The 21,498-nt window shown below is 51.0% G+C and overlaps 1 protein-coding gene across 2 annotated transcripts in view; it reads left to right on the top strand.

Annotated features, from left to right (window-relative positions):
• Adamts14 (ADAM metallopeptidase with thrombospondin type 1 motif 14) overlaps window positions 1–20,930 on the top strand; it is a 67,246-nt gene extending 46,316 nt beyond the window's left edge. The window contains exons 12-22 of one of the 2 annotated variants that reach the window (XM_050141757.1): window positions 2,550–2,725; window positions 6,203–6,336; window positions 6,665–6,788; window positions 7,703–7,783; window positions 10,465–10,628; window positions 12,907–13,075; window positions 13,445–13,577; window positions 15,232–15,439; window positions 16,583–16,712; window positions 17,394–17,504; window positions 18,940–20,930. In XM_050141757.1, coding sequence (XP_049997714.1) covers window positions 2,550–2,725; window positions 6,203–6,336; window positions 6,665–6,788; window positions 7,703–7,783; window positions 10,465–10,628; window positions 12,907–13,075; window positions 13,445–13,577; window positions 15,232–15,439; window positions 16,583–16,712; window positions 17,394–17,504; window positions 18,940–19,391 — 1,882 coding nt within the window. In that variant the 3' untranslated portion in view covers window positions 19,392–20,930. The remainder of the gene's footprint in view (window positions 1–2,549; window positions 2,726–6,202; window positions 6,337–6,664; window positions 6,789–7,702; window positions 7,784–10,464; window positions 10,629–12,906; window positions 13,076–13,444; window positions 13,578–15,231; window positions 15,440–16,582; window positions 16,713–17,393; window positions 17,505–18,939) is intronic. The other variant, XM_050141763.1, reaches the window with a different exon arrangement.
• Window positions 20,931–21,498: the final 568 nt, after the last annotated feature.

The following is a 21,498-nucleotide window of genomic DNA, read 5'->3' on the forward strand; positions in this document are numbered from 1 at the left end:
TTACACACCATAGGTTTGCTTTCTGCCGTATACACAAACTTACTTTTCCTTTTTTTTTTTTTGGAGTACAACTGTAGCTATTCTAGAACTATCTCTTGTAGACCAGGCTGGCCTCAAACTCACAGAGATCCACCTGCCTCTCTGCCTCCTGAGTGCTGGGATGAAGGGTGTCCACCACCACCACCCGGCTTTCCTATTTTTTTTAAACTACTTCTAACACCAGTGCCTCCATTCCCCACCACTTGTCTGTCCCTTTTTGTCATCTTGGTAGGATCCCCTCCCCCATGTCACAGCTGTGGAATGTCCAAGCCCCGGTTCCCTACAGTCTTCATCTCCCAGAATGAAACTGCTCGCTTAGGACACTGTCATGAGGAATGGGCAAAATGGATGAAGCCGCCACGAGTCCACTGGTCTGGGGACTACCACAGGGCCTGGCTGAGGCCCTCCTTGTACCAAGAAACATAATAAACATTCATAATAACAGGTCACAGGGCCACAGTGGATCCAGAGCCCTTAGACATAGTAGTCATTTGGGGCTTGGTGACTAAAGTCCTTGTCATGCAAGCTAGACTGGAGTTCGGATTCCCTAGAACCTACATAAAAGTTGGCCAAGCGTGAGGATGACTGCTCATAGTCCTAACACTGGGGAGATGAGGATGCAGGGTTCCCAGGGCAAGCTGGCTGGGAGGACTAGCCAGAACCAGCAAGATCAGTGAATAAAGTGAGAAGTGAAGAGGACACCCAGTGTCAACTTTGGGCCACCTCACACATGCACACACGTATACATCCATACGCTTGTAATCCCACATACGCACATGCACACCACACACTCACGCACATGTGGTAAGAGAAAAAAAGAGACAGTGGGTTACTGGTGGCACACTGTTTACCTGTGAGGATTGGCAGCTCACTGCCTCCAGGGCAACCAGTGTCTTTGCTAACCATGATGCATGAATGACCATTGGCGTGGACTTCCTTGTGATTTCCTCTCTGGGAGTCGCTGCAGCGAAGGAGGCAGGAAGGCATAATGGTGCCAACTCTGATAAGCCACCTTGCATGTGCCAGCAACTTTTCCCCTTGATTAGGGCTACTGTTCACTAAGTTTCCTGTAGTAATAGCTTTTTGTTATATGCGCCTTAAATGGAATAATATGTGTGCTCAGCACCAGAGTGTGGGTTAAATACTCCAGAGGCAACAGCTGGTGTTTGGAAGCATTCTCAACACTGTGTGCAGGATGCTATGTGCTCAAGTGGTAAGCCTGGAGTTCTCCTAGTGTCTCGGTGCAGGGAACTGTTACATCCTATAAATGGATACTTTATACTGATAGGTTTTTCTTTGTTTTGTTTTGTTTTGTTTTGTTTGAGATAGGATCTCACTTTGGTAACTTTGGCTGGCCTAGAACTCACTATGTAGACCAGGCTGGCCTCTGCCTCCCAAGTGCTGGGGATTAAAGGTGTGTGCTACCACACCTGGCTTAATAGTCTTTTTTAAAAAGATTTACTTTTATTTTATGTGTTTTGCCTGCATGTATGTATGGGCACTGTGTGTTTGCAGTGCCCGAAGAGGTCAGAAGAGGGCATCAGACCTCTGAGAACTGGAGTTACAGACAGTTGTGAGCTGCCATGTGGGTGCTGGGAACTGAACTTGCAAGAGGAGCCAGTACTCTTAACCACCGAGCGTCTTGCCAGCTCCAGTATTGATAGTCTTTTCTAATCCTCTTGACCTAATGGGGAAGAGTGTCTGATTGCTCTACCTACTCTGTTGTGTCACGGCAGGAGGTGAGTTAGGGTAGCCCCACATTACAAGGGAGAAATCAAGGCATAGCATGGCCAAGTGACTGACCCAAGGCCACAGGGTCGGGACTAGGATGTCAGCTCTTTTGGTTCAAAACCCAAGTTTCTTGGGCTGTGCCTTAGTTTATTATGCTATGAGACAAAGTGGATGTGGAGAACTCCTCGTCCTTGACAGTCTACACACAGTCTGCAGTAAGGACTGGAGGGGTTTGAAGAATAAGCAGGACTAATGGCTGACTGGTGGGGCGGGCTAGCCAGTCCCTAGATCTGTCTGTCATTCTGCCCCTCCTCCCCCGCCAGGGAGATAGGAGCTAGCTCTGTTCTTGCAGGTGAAATAGTCCAGGAGAAAGAGGGTCTGGAGAGGCTAGGGCTGTAGCTCCCTTGGTGGAGTGCTCGCCTAGCGTGCAGCCCTGGGTTCAATCCCTGCCATCATATAAATTGGATATGGCGGCAAATACCTCCCAATACTCTGCAGGTGGAGGCTAGAAGATCCAAAGGTCCAAGCCAGCTTTAGCTATGTAGTCCAAGGCCAGCCTGAGTTATGTGAGACCCTGTCTCAGAAAAAAAAAGAAAGGAGAAAGTCGGTTCAGAAGGCCCTGAGTTCAGCAGACCCAACACTGGTCACTACAGAGTGGATAAGTCAGTAGAGGTCTCCCACGGCTACCATAGGACTGAGTGTCGCAGTGTCGTGTAGGAAGCTCCCCTCTTCCCAGCCTTCCCAGACAGCCGGGTCACCTGGTCTCTCCGCCACTGCAGTCCAGCCTATGGAGGCCGCCCATGCTCAGGATCCATGTTTGAGTACCAGATCTGCAACAGTGACGACTGTCCTGGGCCCTACGAGGACTTCCGGGCCCAGCAGTGTGCCAAGCGCAACTCCTACTACATCCACCAGAATGCCAAGCACAGCTGGCTGCCCTATGAGCCTGAAGATGGTGAGTGGCCCCGCTTTGCCCAGCTCTAAGCATGTGCCTGCTCCTGTTCTCCCACCTGACGAGGCACAGGGACCTGGGGGTGCCACAGGGAGCTGGTGGGCAGACGCACCCAAGTCCTTTGGGTTTGCCTGAGTGTCTTGTGTGTCCTGTACTTCTAGAGCCACCATCATCATTGAGGCCAACCATCCCTGGTGTGTATGCTTTTAAGGCAGGCAACTTGGGGAAGGGGCCCCCTCTCCAGGAATGCTGGATGGCTTTCAGATATTTTTCATTACCTGTATAAAAAGGCATCTGCCCTAGGAAAAAGATGACGGAGAACATTGAAGAAAAAGTTACCCAGATGTGGTGGTGCACACCTTTAATCTTAGCGCTCAGGAGGCAGAGGCAGGCAGGGCTCTGTGAGTTGAATGCCAGCCTGGTCTATACAGTGAATTCTAAACCAGCCAAAGATACATAGTGAGACACTACCTCAAAAAATTAGAGGGGGATTGGGGAGGAGAACAGGAGAAGGAAAGGAGAGAGGGAGAGAAAAGCAAAGACTTAGTTTACTTCCTGGAGTTTGTCTCCAAGTCCTGGGAAACCTACCGTGTGGCCCCTGGGCTCTCATCATGCCCCAAGGACATAGTACTGTGTCCCGAAGAGCTTCCATCACTGCAGGCCAGGCTTTGAGGTGTCATGGGTAAAGCATTCATTTAGCCATTACTGAAGGTCATTTGCAGGAGGGTGGGAACCTGAGGGATCCTCATGTTCCCTCACTCCAGGCTGCCCTAGAATAGATAGAGACCTTAGGATTTGGAGGGCATGGTGCTAGGATCACACTGAAACCAACCCCCAGTCTTTGTATGCATGCCCGGTGAGAGCTCCTGCTGCAGCCTTATACCAGGAATGGCCAGGTTGCCTGGCTCTTCAGGCCAGAGGCTGGAAGGGCTTTGCTGGTGCCGTGATTCCCACCTCTTGGATCCCAGGCAGTTTCTGTGAGAACAGTGGCTTCCCAAGCCCCAGATGACATCACCATCCTGAGCTCCTGGACTCGGGCTTATGGGAGATCTCTCAGATTGCAAGGGACTTCAGAGTCCCAGACTTCTCAGCATTGCCCTTGCAGGAGTGGGCAGGGACTTCCTTCTGCTTGCATGCCTCCCACTCTGGGGAGCTCACCACTCCTTTGCCTCTAGCAGATGCCCAGACACCTGCCTGCTGGGCCCACTGCAAGGACCCTGCTTCTCACCTGGAGGTAAAGCTCTCAGACGCAGACCTCATTGGGAATCTGACTCCCAAGCAGGTTCTCTAAGTGGTCTTAGCTGTCGTGACTCCATACTGGAGTCCTGTGTGAGGGAGACAAGGAGTGGCAGTGTCTTGGGAGCTTAGAGAGAGGAGCAGACGCTGACTGGGCTCTTTAGGAGGGTTTCCGGATGGGCTGCAGGTTACTGGGAAGGGAGCTAAGCAGAGAGGCCTGGGCAGGAAGGGCAAGAAGGTCGAGGAACAGCTGGACCTCAGGCCTTCCCAGAACTTAGGCCAATTCCAGGAAGTGAGCTAAGCCCCCAACCTCACTTTTTCTAAGAAACACAGCTAGTGTTTATGTGTTCCCTGCAACTTCCTTTTTAGGACATTGTCAGCTGGGAGAAAGAAGGGAGCATTTTTTACTTTGGGACATACAGTTCTCCTACTGGTGTGCCTGGCCAGGCTGCAGAGCCAAAGCAAGATCCAAGTGACTTTGCAGTTAGAGACTTGGCTGAGCCATTCCATGTGTGGCCTTAAGCAAAATGATTTAGCCTCTGGTCCCATGTTTCCTCTGTGCCGTAGAACCTGGCCTGGGGTGAGGCTCAGTGGTAGAACACTTGCCTAGCATGCATGAGACCCTCGGTTTGATTCCCAATACTCTTTGGGGTTGGGGAGGGGAGATGAGAACATAGCTTAGTTGGTAAAGTGTTTGTTCTGCAAATGTGTGAAGTTGAATAACTCCACATTAAAAAGGTAAGTCTGAGGCTGGAGAGATGGCTCAGAGTTTAAGAATACTGACTGCTCTTCCAGAGAACTGGGTTTGATTCCCTACACCACTGGTGGCTATCATTAATCTCCAATTCTAGGGAGATCTGATGCCCTCTTCTGGCCTCCATGAGCACTACACACACATGGCACACATACATATGTGCAAACAAAATACCCATACACATACAAATTTAAAAATAACTCTTTAAATCTTTTTTTAAAAGATAAATCTAGGCATGATGGCATATATTTGTAATTCCAACACTAGGGAGATAGAAAAACTGAGTCCCTGGGGTTTACTAGCCAGCCAACTTAGACTGATTGGCACATTCCAGATCCCATGAGAGACCCTGTCTCAAAAAACAAGGCAGGATGCTCGCTTCGACAACACATATACTAAAATTAGAACAATACAGAGAGGATTAGCAGGGCTCCTAAAATAAAAGATAACAACAACAACAAGGCCCACACAAAGGCTGGGCACCGTGGCACATATGTATAACCCCAGTACTGGTGGGGATGGGCAGGGAGACTGATCCCAGCCAAATCAGTGGACTTCGGGTTCAATGAGAGACTCTGTCTCAAAATACTAGATGGTGAGCGACTGAGGGAGATATCTGATGTCCATCTCTGGCTTCCACATGCTTATACATTCATACACGTGCATGCAACACACACACACACACACATACACACCTACAAACCACCCAAAGTGGTTGGCTCCTGGGCAAACACTAAGGTTGTCTTCTAGTGGGGTGAGGTGGTTGTGGCAGCTGTAAGTTGCCCATGCTCCTCTAAGTAACCCCTCACCGATGTTTGTGTAAATGACCCTAATTAAACTCACTGGGTCACTAAAAAAATAAGTGTATGTCCTATCCCACTAGAACCTTCCTCACTCGGATGTTGAAATGAGATTAATCAAGTCATTGTGACAGGCATTTACTATTGTTTCTCAAAGTGTGAAAGGGCTTTGGGAGGATCTGGTAGCCAGTGAGCATCTGCTAGGTTAATATATATATATATATATGTATATATATATAATTTATTTTTAATTGTGTGTGCATACACTTGTGAGAGCAAATATGTATACAGGTGCCCACAGACACCAGATGATCCCCTGGAACTGGAGTTGCAGTTGGTTGTTAGCAGCCCATCCTAGGTGCTGAGCTGTTTCTCTGGCTGTAGGTGTTAGCTTACAATTGGTGGTTTGTCAATAGATTTTTCTCAGCAAACTGATAATACATTTTACTTACTGGCAATCATGAAAATAACGGAACTGAGGCTCAAAAAGGCTCAAGACATTCGCCTCCGGTGATGAGACCAATCCATAAATGCCACAGCAAGGCTCTTAAACCCGTCCCCCAGACAGAGCTCCCATCCCTGCCCAGAGCTGGCCCCTGACTTCTTGGCTAGATCACACGCTGGTAACATCCTGAACCCTCCTACTTTCTGTCGACCCAGTGGGGCTTAGCAGTGTCTCTCTCCTCACAGACGCCCAGAAGTGTGAGCTCATTTGCCAGTCTGCAGACACGGGAGATGTGGTATTTATGAACCAAGTAGTCCACGATGGAACGCGCTGCAGCTATCGGGACCCCTATAGTGTCTGTGCACGCGGCGAGTGCGTGGTGGGTACCCCTGCAAGCTGTCTATGCTCTGCCACCTTTTGGTTCCCAGGATGATGGGTTTTGCTCACCTGCCACACTTAAGGACAGCTAGGACAGCTGCAGAGGGGGTCCCTTTCTGCCCTACACAGTTAGGGAAGAAAGGCAATTTGAGACTCATTAATCACCACACTGGGTAATTCTTTACCTGGGTCACAGGGAGAATTTTGGGGAGTTCCCATGTTCTAGGGTTCCCCCTTTGGCCAGGGACAGGAGTCTCAGGAGGGAGCCAGGGGACCTGAGAGGTGGGGGCAGGGGAGCCTCCTTCCACTGACCTCACCTCCACCCCCAGCCCTTTGGTTGTGACAAAGAAGTGGGATCCATGAAGGCGGATGACAAGTGCGGTGTCTGTGGTGGGGACAACTCTCACTGCAGGACTGTGAAGGGGACACTAGGGAAGGCCTCCAAGCAGGCAGGTAAGCCCAGCTGGGTGTGTGTGGGTGTGTGCTTCTTCTTGACCAGTGCTGGGAAGGGGAGGGTTCTGGAACCTGTCTGCAGACTGTCTTAGACTGCCCGTGGTTGGTCCCTTCTCTTCTGGCATGCTAGCGTAGACTCAGAGCCCAGGAGCTCAAAAAGCTCTCTTGGGGAAAGGGGTAGATAACATGGAGGACATGTGCCCAGCCATCTCTTTGGCCCTGGGCCTTTGGTAGGAGTGAGGGGGTCAGACTGTATTAATGGCCCGGCCATGACTGAATCACTCATTTCCTGTTCTCATTTTAAAAACAAAGTCTGGGACGTTTTCTGCTTTGAGTTTCTGGTACCTTGAGTTCTTTCATTTCCACCTCCATCCTTACCAAACTTGCTGTGGAAGAGGACCAGTCCTCCTTTAGACTCCTGTGTGGAGTGAGTCTGGTCCCCTTGGGGGAGTGTACAGCTTTGCCTCACCCTGTGAAGCAGGGGAAGGTTGGTGACCATGAAAGACTTGCTCCCAAGCTTTGAATCAGCCCTGTGGGACCTTCACGTCTGATTTTGTCTAAATCCCCACAGTAGCTTAGGAAGGAAAGAGGGGGAGCGGAGGTCAGAAAAGAAAGCAGAAAAGGAGGCCAAGAATGGGAAATAAACACAACGTACACACGCGGACATCAGTGCACGTGGGAGGACCCTTAGAGGACACTTGGAGCCACCGCATCTCCTGTGCCCCCCTGACCTCCTTGTGAAGGTCCCAACCCCAGTTTCCATCCAACTGTGATGGTGTTTTCGTGTTCTGAAGGGTTCTATGACTGAGAAGTTCTAGTGTTCCTAGTGGCGTGGGGTGAGGTGGGTAGGGTGCTGAACAGGGAGCCACCCTCTCAGGACTCTCTTTCCTTTCCTGGATGCCCCTGGGTGGCAGCAGCTCTCAAGCAGGTGCAGATCCCAGCAGGTGCCAGGCACATTCAGATTGAGTTGCTGGAGAAGATGCCCCACCGCATTGGTGAGTGCTGTGGGTGGGGGGGAGCGGGGGAGGAGGGATAGTGCGGATCCCAGAGAGCAGGTGGGGCCTCCCACACTTAGATAAAGGCAGGCAACTCTTCCTAATTCCTAAATTTATGCTGAATGGATGAACTGTCCCAGAGCTCAAACTCCCAAAGGCCTAAAGGGGAGTTTAGCAAATATACCCATCCCTCAGGGCCAGTCTCTTCCCACTAGGAGCAACAACTGTTCAAATTTCTTATTTGAGCAAATGACTTAAAAAAAAATCGTGCTTGTAGAAGGGCTCAGGCAGCTCTTGCTTCCGGGTAAACCACCCAGAATATAAGGGTTAAAAGCAGTTCTTACGGGATCTCAGTTCTGTGGTCATGAGTGGCTTGGCTGGGTGGTTCTTCTACTGTTGCCTAAACCCAAACAGGCAAACACTGGCAACTGGTGGGCCAGTTGGGAGCTACTTGGTCTAGGAAGTGTGGAGATAGTATTGGCAGTTGGCTGAGCTATGACCGACCCCAACAAGCAAACCTGGGACTGTTTACTGGATGTCTGCTCCATGAACATCTGCAGTAGCAGGGTCTCAGAAATGAGGAAATAGATAAATAAGGTAGTGACCAGGGAAGACTGTGACAAAGATCCCTGGCTTCCACATTATAACCACACACATACATGCATATATACACGTATACAAACATGTACATACATGAAAAAAACATGTACATGTATGTACGTACACACACACACATACACACACACAAATTAGAATCTCCAAACAGACTGAACTAAAAAAGTCAAGGCCAGACTTAGTGGTGGTAGTGGTGCACACCTTTTATCCCAATATTCAGAAAACAGAAACAAAAGGATCTCTGCGAGTTCAAGGCTAGCCTGGTTCACATAGCAAATTCAGGCTAGCCATGGGTACATAGTGAGACTCTATTTCAAAATAAAGTAAAATAGACATTCAAGTTAAGAACCATCCAGATGGGTCCACAGATAAAGGCTCTTGTCACATAAACTGAGTGACCACAGTTTGATCCCTGAAAAACCACACAAAACTAGAAGAAAATTGAGCCCACAAAGTTGTCCTTTGACCCCCCCCAACTCTTAGGCTATGGCATATGCTCCTCTCACCAATAAAAATAAATAAACATTTTTTTTTCAATTTTAAAAGTTCATGTTAAGACATTAATGCGATATGAAAGATGTTTTTATTGTTTGGTTTGGTTTTGTCTTTACTGAAACCCAATTGGCAGTCGGAAAAATAAGCATGTCCAAAAGAGATTCCTCTCTGAAGACATCACACAGATCCATGGCGGTTGGGCCTGGGGGCGGGCGGTGCAATGAATGAGCATGTGCGCTAGGGTTCTTTTGCGGTGGTGAAAGTATTCTGGGATTGCACAGTGATGATGATTAGATGTGCCAAACGATCACTGGGTTGCACACTTTAATAGGGCGAATTACATGGTGTGGCTTGCGTCTCAATGACAAACCCAAGAGGGCAGATTGGAACCCAGCCTGTCCGCTGTGGACAGTGGCTGCTTCTGCTTCGGGGGATGGCTATGTTTTCCAATGTCTGTCTGTGCTCAGACCCCCTTGTGGAGGATATGTAGGCTACACTATCCCCGTGATATGTCACAGAGGCCTTTCCAGCAGATTTATACATCACAAACACTTACGTCAAATGGGATGTTTCTTGGCAAACTCAGCTATCATAAAAATGTTTCCAGTTATCATTTTAGATTATTATCGGTAACATGAGAAACGTCAAACTTCCTGGAGCTGCGTCTCTTTCTAGCGCAGCTGCGGTGGTTCCCACTCTTCAGCTTTGAGGGCACCTGAAAGGCCATACCGCATCCACACAGTAGCCACAGAGAAACTGAGGCCTGGGGTCAATTCAGGGCCTTCTCTGGGTTCTTAGTCAGCCTTGGGGGATAGATAAGACAGAACTATCCTGGGTCTTGGTCTCCCAGCACCAGCATCATGCCATTGTCAGTTCTGTGACCACAGGGGCAGCAACTGGTGCACATCAAAGGTTGTCGAGGCTGTTATATACGTGAGTTCCTTTCATTGCCTGGGAGGGTGTGTGTGTTTAAGGTCTATCTGGGCAAGCAACCCTGTGTGCTGGCTACGGCCATTAGTTTCACATCTATCGATCTGTCTGTCTGTCTATCTATCTATCTATCTATCTATCTATCTACTTATTTATTTATGTTTTTCGAGACAGTGTTTCTCTGTAGCTTTTGGTGCCTATCCTAAAACTAGCTCTTATAAACCAGGCTGGCCTCGAACTCACAGAGATCCGCCTGCCTCTGCCTCCCGAGTGCTGGGATTAAAGGCATGCGCCACCGCCGCCCGACTAGTTTCACTTTTTATATAGAAGGTAAAACTGAGGCTGCACGGGGACAGCTTGCCCTCCTGTGCTCGGTGCTTTGCTTTAGATCCTACAGGGACATCTCTGAGGGCTGGATTTTTTGAAAAGGGTTAAACGGAGTCATAACTGTAGGTGGCCATTAGTCAGTGTGGAAGAAGCGAGCAGGTGATGAAGGGTCAGTGCTGTACATCTGGACCCAGAGGGGGGACAGGTTTGCAGAGGGCAAGCAACCTGAGGAGGGGCCTCCTGGGAAAGCCGTGACTGTCAGTCAGGGGCCTCTGTAGAGGGCAATAGAAAACCTTGCCCCTCTCCCTGGCCAGCGGTGAAGAACCATGTGACCGGAAGCTTCATCCTCAACCCTAAGGGCAAGGAAGCCTCTAGCGGAACCTTCACTGCGCTGGGACTGGAGTGGGAACATGCTGCGGAGGAGACCAAGGACAGCCTTAAGACCAGCGGGCCCCTGCCGGAAGCCATCGCCGTCCTGGTGAGCCTCCTTGCCTGCAGTGGCCTTTCCTGTCTTTGTGTCCGCTTTCCCAGGTGTGTGGGAGGCCAGATGCAGCAGTTACATGCTCCCGATTTCATGGCATGAGAAACGGGGTCTGGAAGGGCAGCCCTGTGAAATTAGGGCTAGTGCCTGTGTCCTCACAGCACCCCTCAGCGTCCCTGTGAATTGTGGCATGGCAACATGTGTGAGGCTTAAGGCGGTTTGGAGCCTTTATGGCAACTGGCCTGAAGAGACCATGGCAATGACAGCCTCTGAGAAAGGAACAGGGCCATTATCCTAACTGCCGTCCATTGCTGCATATAGCTCCTTTCCTATTCCTAGGCCAGGCCTCATGGAGCAGGAATTGGTAATTCAGCAGATTGGCCAACAAGAGCTTTTTCCCCATGACATCGGCCTGAGCTGACAACAGGGGCCTTGAATGGGCTTTGTTCCTGGTGTTGCCCTCAGTGGTCACGCTGTGCTCTGGGGGGCAAATTCTGAGGCTGTTGGTGTAAGAATCCATCTAACACATCCTTCCCGTTCACCTCATATTTGTGGCCACCCGTGTGCCTGGAGCCAGCTGATGTCTGCTCTGGGAACCGAGGCCAGTCGAGGGAGCATGAATAGTCTCAACAAAGGATGCTGAGACAGCGTGATTTTCAGGTGTAAAAGGCTGAAGCCAGACCTCTACTTAATGCCATGTACAAGTAACGCAAAACAGACGAAAGACCTAAATGTACAAATGGTAGCCTGTAACTCTTAGAAGGAAATGGGTTTCTGTTCTTCAGTAACGAGATAAGCAACAAAAGGAATAGACGTAACACATTAGATGTCACCAACCTGGAGACATTGATGCATTAAAGGACACACTGTCCAGAAGTAAGAAGGGAGGCCATCAAGACGGTTCCTGCTTCAGGGCACTTGGTGCCAATGCCAAGCCTCATGACCTCAATGCCAAGCTCAGTGTCCAGAGTTTATATGGCGGAGGGGGAGAACCCACTTCCTCAGCTTGTCCTATGGCCTCCATACTCACGGCATCCACCCCTTCCCCAGTCCTGCCCCCCAAATAATGAATGTAATTCAAAAGAAAATGTAAGGGCTGGAGAGATGGCTCAGTGGTTAAGAGCATTGCCTGCTCTTCCAAAGGTCCTGAGTTCAATTCCCGGCAACCACATGGTGGCTCACAACCATCTGTAAAGAGGTCTGGTGCCCTTTTCCGGCCTGCAGGCATACATGCTGACAGAATATTGTATACATAATAAATAAATAAATATTTAAAAAATGCTTATAAAAAAAAAGAAAATGTAAGAAGTAAAAATAACCAGACATGGTAGCACATGTCTATCTATAATGGTAGCACTTGGGAGGTGGGCTACATGAGTCCTTGTCTTTAAAATAAGGAAGTGAGGCCGGGTGATGGTGGCGCATGCCTTTAATCCCAGCACTCGGGAGGCAGAGGCAGGCGGATCTCTGTGAGTTCGAGACCAGCCTGGTCTACAGAGCTAGTTCCAGGACAGGCTCCAAAGTTACAGAGAAACCCTGTCTCAAAAAACGAACGAACGAACAAACGAAAGAAAGAAAGTGAAAAGGGAGCAAGGAAGATGGGGAGAGGTACCTCAGTTGGTAGAATGCTTGCCATAGAGCTTGCATAGGAGGAGGCTCCATCCTAGGCACCGGGCCTAGAGGTTCACCCCTGTGATCAGAAGTTCAGAAGTTCAAAGTCATCCCATTCTACATGAGTTCACGGCCAATGTGGGCAATGTGAGACCTAAGAAGTGGGATGGGAGGAAGAGGAAAGAGGAAGGTTTAAAAGGTTGCTCACTGGCAGCCTGGTTAAGTCAGACAGTTTAGATGCCAAAGACTTAGGATGTAGGTCTATTGGGGAAAAAAAACGGCTCATGGCCTGGTCCTGGCTGCTCTTGGGTTTGGGACATAACAGGTGCTATGGGCAGTGGGAGTTTGTGACTGTCCCGCCTGCCCCAGTCAGGTACTAACAGTCACTGGATTAATGGTGTGGGTTATGTCTCAATTACAAACCCAAGAGCGCTATGGAATCCCGTGGCTGTGGGCAGTGGCTGCTTCTGTTTCAGGCAGTGGGTGTGTTCTTCCACATCAATCTGTGATCAGATTCCCTCATGGAGTGTTTGTGGGCTACAGTGCAACTGTGGCATGTCCCAGGCCCTCTGCCCAGTCCCCGACATATTTTTGACCCTCTTGGGCCCCATCGGCCCTGCTTCTGCCTCTGGCCTTGTGCTGCCTCCTTCTTGTCTCCCCTCAGGTGCTCCCCCCAGTGGAAGGTAAACCCCGAGGTAGCCTGGCCTACAAGTACATCATCCACGAGGACCTGCTGCCCCTCATCGGGAGCAATAATGTGCTCCTGGAAGAGACAGACACCTATGAGTGGGCTCTCAAGAGCTGGTCTCCTTGCAGCAAGGCCTGTGGAGGAGGTATCAGCTGTTGTGGGGAGTGGCGGGGGTGGGGGAGAATAGACCAGAGATTCTAGGGAGCGATCAGGAAGCTGTGCCTCCATCTGATGGGTCACTGCTTTTGACTCAGTTTCTCACTGATGATCTCCTATGCCTAGAGGCCATTCTGAGCAGAGCATTGGGTGGAGCTGGGGCTTGTGGGAGCAGGCTGCAGGGCAGGTTGTCTGTTCTGACAGAGAGAAGAGCCCTATAGAAAGTTACTTGTGTAGGACTTAGTACTGGGGCAAGGAGGAAATAGACTCTCTAGAAAGTCCCCCTGAGTACAAGAACAGGGCAGGAGGCCTGGAGCAGAAGGCCTCGAGCTGGCCCACAGCAGCCCTATCTTTGCAGGAATCCAATTCACTAAATATGGCTGTCGGCGCCGCCGGGACCACCACATGGTGCAGCGGCACCTGTGTGACCACAAAAAGAGGCCCAAGCCTATCCGACGGCGTTGTAACCAGCACCTGTGTCCCCAGCCCACGTGAGTGTTCCAGGGGAGCAAAGTCTGGCCTCTGCCTCTCTCCACCCTGGCCCACATGGAAGGTAGCTGCAGTTGCTACGCTTAGCACTTCCTCAAACAGAAAGCCTGCAGCCAGGTTCGTAGGGGACACACAACAGCCCACAGCAGGCATTGTGACCACCCTCCATGGCCCGCCATCCCTGTTGGGTTTCTTCAGTGCCAATCTCCAATGCCAGGAAGAGGATGGCAGCACCTTGCCCCAACTAGCGTTTGTTCACTGATAGGACCTGGGCTTTCTGTTGGTGAGGCAGGGGGCTCTTATCTCCGGGCAAGAATACTGTCTATTGCCTTCTCCTTCTTTGGTCACTGAGAGACCAGCCCCCAGTGTGGCTAATCCCTGGTTAAGATTCCCTAGCCTGAGGAACAGGCATTTGGAGCCCAAGGTCATGATTCAAAAGAGCCTGAAGGGAGGTACTTGAGCTGGGCTTAAGACCTCCAGGTTGGTGCCCTCGGCCCGCTGCAGTGCTGCCTGGGGACTCCCAGAGAGCTGGGGGTAGCTGCTTGGTAGGAAACTGCAGAGGGTCTTCTTCACACTCTTGCTTCCCTGGGAATAACCCCTGACTGGGTGCCGTGGAACCTGAGGGCTCTTCAGGGCTGGACATGTGATCTTGGGCGGGGATGAGAATTGATAGCCATTATTAGTCTACTGTGATTCCCCTGGTACACAACCAGGAAGGGACATAGTGTCATCCCCTCTGTCTGTGTGTCCCCCCCCCCCATTATTTTCTTTTCTGTCATTCATAAGACTTTCTACATCATGATCATGAGGCATGCATGCAGGACCGACTCTCTAAGATTCTGGGTGGGTTTTTCCCTAACAATCTTAGGGTTTGTTGGGGGATTTTCTTTCTTCTCCTCCCCCCTTCCCCCTTCCCTTTTCTTCCCCTCTTCTTTAATTCTCTCTTCCTCTCCCCCCATCTCTGGTGTGTGTGTGTGTGTGTGTGTGTGTGTGAGAGAGAGAGAGAGAGAGAGAGAGAAAGCAAACTCTGTAACCCAGGCCAGCTTCCAACTCTCAGCCATCCTCCTGCTTCAGCCTCCCAAGTGCTGAGATTACAGGCATATGCCACCATACCTGGCAAGATTTATTCTTCAAAGAAAAGGATTGGCTTTGAGAACACGCCTCCCACCCCAGTTAGCTAAAAGTCAAGGAGTCTGGGACCCTTCCCTCTACCTAACTCATCCTTGACTGCAGACTCCCCTCTTCAGAACTATAGGCACTGAAGTCCTGTGGGTACTGAGAGCAATCTTTGCCCCCACCAGAGGGAAAATCTACAAAAAGTGTGGCTTTGGTGTGTTTGGGGGGCATCCTTGAGTCTCAGCATCCAGTACGGTTCTTTCATCTAGTAGCTCTGAACTCTTTATGGAGGACTAATCCCGATGAAAAGATGGGGAAACTGAGGCTTGGAGGAGTTAACAGCTGCCCAAGGACAACGGAGGGGCCAGGGTTTAAACAGGTACCTTCCCCTTACCCAAGGAGACAGCAAGAGAGATTCCCAGAGGCCAACCAACCAGGCAGCAGCATTCTGAAGCACATGTCTTCTCTTGTGGGATGCAGCCCCAAGGGAAGTGTCCTTATGGTCCCACCTCCCTCTGCCTTTGTCCTGTCTGTCTCCAGGTGGGTGACAGAAGAGTGGGGTGCCTGCAGCCGGAGCTGTGGGAAGCTGGGGCTGCAGACCCGGGGGGTACAATGCCTACTACCCCTCTCCAACGGCACCCACAAGGCCATGCCAGCCAAGGCTTGCCTAGGTAACCGGCCAGAGGCCAAGAGGCCGTGCCTCCGTGTGCCCTGCCCAGCCCAGTGGCGGACAGGAGCCTGGTCCCAGGTGAGTGGTCCTGGCAGAATGGGTGGAAGCATGTGGGACAGAAATGGGTGTGGGTAGGGGAGGTGTCTGAGTTCTGGTGTACCCGTGGGCAGGGGTTTCTGGGTCCACAGTTGATCTGACATTTCTCAGAAGGAAGGAGAGCAACCTTCAGGCACGCCATGTGTGATGGTTCTTCATGGAGACTCCTGCCTCCATTTTTACCTCCTCTAAGCTTCATGCCCCTGTGTCATAGATGACCAAATTAAGGCACATTCTTATGTTCGAGAAATATTTATTGAGCAACAGCTGTATGCCAGATGTTATGCAAGGAAGGCTGGAAGCCCAGTGTCCCTGGACAGGCTGGTCTCTTACCCTCATGGAGCTTTCAGACCAGTGAGGGAGCAAGACAGACAAACAAACCAGTGGCAGATGTTACACAGCACAGCTGGACTTGCAAGGGTTACAGAGGGTGTGACAGGCACAAGGGAGGAGGAGCCATGTGTTCCCTGGTTCCCTTTGGTTCTGTGACACTGTGTCTTAATCAACGGTTACATGCCCTAGAACAAATTCTTCCCTGTCCTGCTAGGAGAGTCTATGCAGTGCCTAGAAGTGACCCGGTCACATTGGGCAATAGGGCTTTCCCAGGGACCCTTCCCTGCCTCCACAGTGCCCCCAAGTCCATTTATCAGTCAGGACTGTGTCAGATGCAAGGAACGTGTGTGGGTGGCATCGATAGCCGCAAACCAGGCTCCTAGAAGCCCCAGGTTATGTCATGTGGTAAGTCAGAACAGAGGAGCCTGCCAGGATGAAACGTAAGATAGTTGAAAACGGGGCATTGAGAGGAGACTGTGAACACAGGTTGCAGTTGATAGAATGGGGTCCCAGAAGCCCTCTCCTGAGATGCATTCACAGTTCAAATTGTGGAAAGATATAAGGAGTCCCAAGCTTGGGTAGCGTTCATCATACTGGCTCCAGAGAACCCGACAACGGCAGGGTCCTGGTGGGACTACAGACCTTGCATGCCTGTCTGGTCAAATGAAGGAAGGCACAGCAACCTTCTTGGTCCTTTCTGTCACTGAGTTTACTGCCCCCTCTTCCCTCTCTCCTATCTACCCTGCACCTGGCATTCATTGTGTGGTTCTTGGCCTTCCTGCTCCTGTACAGTGCTCTGCCACCTGCGGAGAAGGCATCCAACAACGGCAGGTGGTGTGCCGAAACAGCTCCAATGCCCTCGGGCAGTGCGAGGGGGTCAAGCCGGACACTGTGCAGGTCTGCAGCCTGCCTGCCTGTGGAGGTGAGCAGATGGGATGGGGAGGCCCAGCCCCATCTTCTGGCCATGACCCTGCAACAGCTTGTATCCTGGCCCTTAAATCCAAAGACAGGTTGAGCATCCCAGTCCAAAGCGCTTCCTGATCCCTGGCATGCTGCCAAAGATGGAAGATTGCATTCCTGTCTGTGTAGGATATGTTGTGATCAAACTATAATACCCAGTTAGCCAGCATCCTTAAGGAGGATAAAAGATCTTCCTAGGCGCTTCCAGTTTGGTACACAAACTGCATTCCATTCCCCGAAGCATTTAAAACATCGTACAAAATTACCTGCACACTTTATGTGTAAGAAGCAAATGGGGCCAGCAAGATGGCTCAGTGGATAAAGTTTGGCTCACTTGCTACTAAACCTGATGACCCAATCAGAGAACTGACTTCTCCAAATTGTCCTCTGATCTCTGTACATGCTATGAGACATACATACCCACCCTTGTACACACAACAACAACATATAAAAAAATGAAGTAAAGAAGAAACAGATGCACCCATGTTTAGATTTGGGTCTCATCTCCAAGAGCTCTCATGAAGTAGGCAAATATTCCACATTGCAGGAGAAATCGTTAAAATTGGAGTGCTTCTGGTCCCAAGCATTCTGGACAAGGGATGCCCACCTGCTGTGTATAGTACATCTCCATTTCTGTTCACAGGAGGGCTCCAGAACTCTACAGTGAAGGCCATGGTCCGGGACCCTGTGACCAAAGTGGGACACCAGGAACCCCAATCCAGGCCCCTGACTCCCACGAACCTGACTTCAACAAGTAAGCATCGCCTCTGGCCCTCCCCTCCCCCAGCCTTTCAGGCACCCCAGGGTTTAGTGACAGTGGAACAGACCTAATGCTTGTCTGGTGGCCTTAGAGAGCATGAGTTCTGCTCTGGCCCGTGTCCTCTTCCGTGATTCCATTCGCCTTGAGTTGTAAATTTGCTGTTATTCCTATGGTGGCCAAACCTGATCCGGGCTAAAAAGAAATCACATAGGCTTCTGCTGCAGAGACATTGCCATGCTTGGTGACAAGGTACTGTCCCACTGTTGTGACGGTGTCCTGTTTTATAAACCTGTAAAGCATGCCCCAGTGTTCTGAATTATGAATCCTGTCTGCGTCTACACTTCTGGGGTCTGCCGTCCTAGATATGAACTCTTTCCAGGGCGGCTGAGAGAATGAACCATGGGGTGAGCATCCTCTGCTACTCCAGTGAACTCATCACAGGGGTAGCAGTGAGCTCATCCTGTGGTCCTCCCGGGTGCCCCTGCGATGCTACACTCCCTTCCTAGGTTACCACAGTCCTCTCTCTAGGGCCTCCAGCTGGAGTCTGGAAAGATGAGTTGTACAAAGAGCAGAACCCAAATCTAGTTAAAAGGTGTGACCTTGTGCAACCCTTTGACCTCCCTGCTCCCCCAACCCCCCAAAAGGCTGGGCAAATCCCTCAAAGCAGAAGCTGGCGGTCTGATTCTGGCTCTGGAGCTTTGGTGCCATCTAGAGGCCACCTGCTTCCACTGTCCCTGCTTCAGATCGGGCTCCTGATCCCAGCGGTCCTGAGCACCAATTCGTACAAACCCAAGCTCTTGCCATCCATCACATTTTCTCCAGTCACAGCAGCAGTTTGGAATACTTCAGCCTCAATGTTCTTGGTTGAGATTTAGTGGTAAGGGATTAATGTTCCACCTGTATCCCAAGTGGCTGGATGCTGATCTCCTGGTTACAGGTGAGCTCATCAGACCTTAGCCTGGTCATTGGCTGCAGGGAGAGGCAGGGGCTCAGGCTTCCTCCTAGAGCAGGGTTCTCACACTTGGCTGGATCTAGAATTTCAGGCTCTGGCCCAGACTCTCCAGATAGAGCTTCTTGATGAAAACTGCATAGCCAAATATATAGTTGAACCAGACAGAGCCATAGCCCTGGGGTTTTCCCGTGCACTGGAGGGTTTGTTAAAACAGCGCTGCCGTACTCCAGAGGTCTGCATAGAACCTGACAACTAGCCTCACCATCAAGGTCCCAGTGATGCTGATGCTGGGGTGGGGAACACTTTAGTTTCTCTTCACTATGAAAGGGTTCTGTCCTCTTGGGTAGAGCTATGACCCCTCTGGAAAGAGTTATGTAGCGATTCCAGCCAGGGCAGAAGGAGGAGAAAGGATTGCTGGCGGAGCAAGACATAGTGTCCCCTCCTGATGGGCATCTCTCTGTGTTGGTGTATGTGCAGCGGAGCCCTGTGTGGGAGACAGGTCCATCTTCTGCCGGATGAAAGTACTGGACCGCTATTGCTCCATCCCTGGCTACCACCGGCTGTGCTGTGAGTCTTGTACCTCAGGCCCCAGTGCCAACGTGACCTCACTACCCACCTTCTCCACTCCTGGGAGCCTCTTGCCAGAACCCAAGGCCACCCAGGAGGATGTGGAGTCTTCAAAGGGGCCAACCAGAGTGGAAGACCATCGGCAAAGCCATCCCACACAGCTACCAGAGCTGGTGGACAGGATCTCCTCAGGGACTAAGCACCCCTTCACCCCCCAGATGCTAAGCCCTACAACATTTGAGGGCAATTCTTCTGCCACCCCACCACCTTCGGGCTGGACTCAAAGTGCCATGACTGCCTCTGAGGATCAAGGACTGTCCAGGGAGGAACCAGGACTTCCTGCTACCTCCCCAGTGACTTGAACCCGTCCCTCTGGTCACATTTACACTCTGCATGTGGTCCAGTGACCCTGGCTCAGAGGACTCCAGCACAGGGGACAGGAAGTAGCACAGGTCTCCTTTTAAATTATTTGCTGCCTTGTTCTGTTTGGGGCTGTGACGCTCTTGACCCCCTGACAGGGTTGGGGGAAGAAAGAGATCAGGGATTGCCCTAACCAGAAATACCTCAGCCAATAGGGCTTGGGCTCCACTTTCAAGTGGCTCCTAAGATCTGTTCCTCCAGGCTCAGTAAAGTCCCTTCCCACAGCCACTGGGAGGGAGTTGGGGTGGGAGGGGGAAGGCCCGACAGAGATGCTTGCTTGTCCATGACTTCTGATTACCAGGGAGACCTACACAGCCCCACTCTCCCTAAAGGCCAAAGGGGACTGGAGGAGGTGGGGCTACTCAAAGGCAGACTAGGGAAAGGCTAGCTTGGAAGTGGTGGTGATGCTTCCCTGACACAGGGTGGGCCAGGGGAGAGGTGTTCTTCTCAGGCCTGGCTCTTCTCAGCTGAGGGCCACTAATAACTCCTGGACAGACATCCCAGATAGACATCAGTTCACCTTTGTGGCTGTGGAGTCACTTTTGTGACTCACTCTGTCCTTGTAGATGTCACCACTGGTGACTCCAGGCTGTAGACTGAGCTCCCAATATTTTGTTCTGCTTTGCTTTTTTTTTTTTTTTTTTTTTGAGACAGGATTTCTCTGTGTATCCCTAGCTGTCCTGGAACTCGCTCTGTAGACCAGGCTGGCATTGAACTCACAGAGATTCGCCTGCCTCTGCCTCCCAAGTGCTGGGATTAAAAAGTGTGCACTACCGCCGCCCGGCTCTGACCTTCCAATCTTGCATCCAAGCCACTAGAGAAGGAGGCCTGGATACATAACTTCAACATCCAGGAGTTTTTAAGCTGGGGCTTGACCCCGGGTTTGACCAGGAAGAACAAGTTCAGTTGTCACTAAGGCCTGAAGGAGGTCCAGCAGAAAGTTGACCACCAGGTACTAGAGAGATGTCATTTCCCAGGCTGTACCCCTCAGTCGTCACTCTGCTGAAAGCCTGCTGGAGTTGGGGGTCTTCCCTTCTGGTTCCAGCTGGGATAGAGTGTGTGATTCTCAGAAGGTCAGGCAGGTGTGGGGGAGTCACAAGGCCGAGGACTAGAGTCCACTTACATGGACCCTGTGGATGGCCTGGGCAGGATGCCAGCTGCTGCTCCTGGATTAGGGTAGGGAGGATGCGTGGAGTCAAGCTCATCTTCCACGGCCCTCTGGTTCTCAGGAAATGGCCTAGATCCTCACTTTCAGGGTCAGTGGCAGAGGTGCTGCAGAGGTGCTTATCCGTCCACCTTCCTCAGATGGAGGAAGGAAAACCTTAGGCCTCTGGCCTGCAAGCAGTGGGGAGCAGGGGTGCTAGGGACTCTGTGTGCTATCCCCATACTTCTGTCCCCTTTGCAGGCGGCTGGAGCTACTCTGAGTCAGTCCCCAGCATGGAGAGTCTGATTTTTAAAATATAACCTATTTATTAACACTGCCCTCAGTGTTTTGTTTTGGACTTCAAAAGGGGCGCTGTGTGTGTGTGTGTGTGTGTGTGTGTGTGTGTGTGTGTGTGTGTGTGTGTTTCTTTTCTGTTTTGGAGGATGGGGACAATGAAGCCAGTGCTCTGCGGGCTGGGCCCAGCAGTGGTAAGATGAATGCAGGTGGGAACAAACAAGGAAGGACCATCAAGGAGCTGACTGGCTTTGAGCAAGCCTCCACACAAAGGATGGAGATGGCTGGGCGATATCTTTGGGGCCCGCAGCAAGAAAAGTATTTGAATGGATCAGAGCTTTGCAACCCTGCAAAGGGTGGTTTCCTTGGAAGGTGGTGATGAAACAGTTCTTCCCTGGAAGGATCCAAGCAGAAGCTGGAAGCCAAGCAGGAGGAAAGGTTATGGGGCATCTTATTGGGCAAGAAGGGTTGATGTGAAACTCACTGTGTGATTTTAAAGTGCCAGTCCACTGGGTTGGATACAGTTCAGTTGGCAGAGTGCTTGACTGGCATGCAAGAGTCCCTGGGTCCCAAGCACTGCAGAGGTGGGGGCGGGGAGGGGAGAAAGAACC

The sequence above is a fragment of the Alexandromys fortis genome, unplaced genomic scaffold, assembly GCF_014885135.2.
Source record: "Alexandromys fortis isolate MF-2015 unplaced genomic scaffold, M_Fortis_MF-2015_v1.1 scaffold_9, whole genome shotgun sequence".
Lineage (NCBI taxonomy): Eukaryota > Metazoa > Chordata > Mammalia > Rodentia > Cricetidae > Alexandromys > Alexandromys fortis.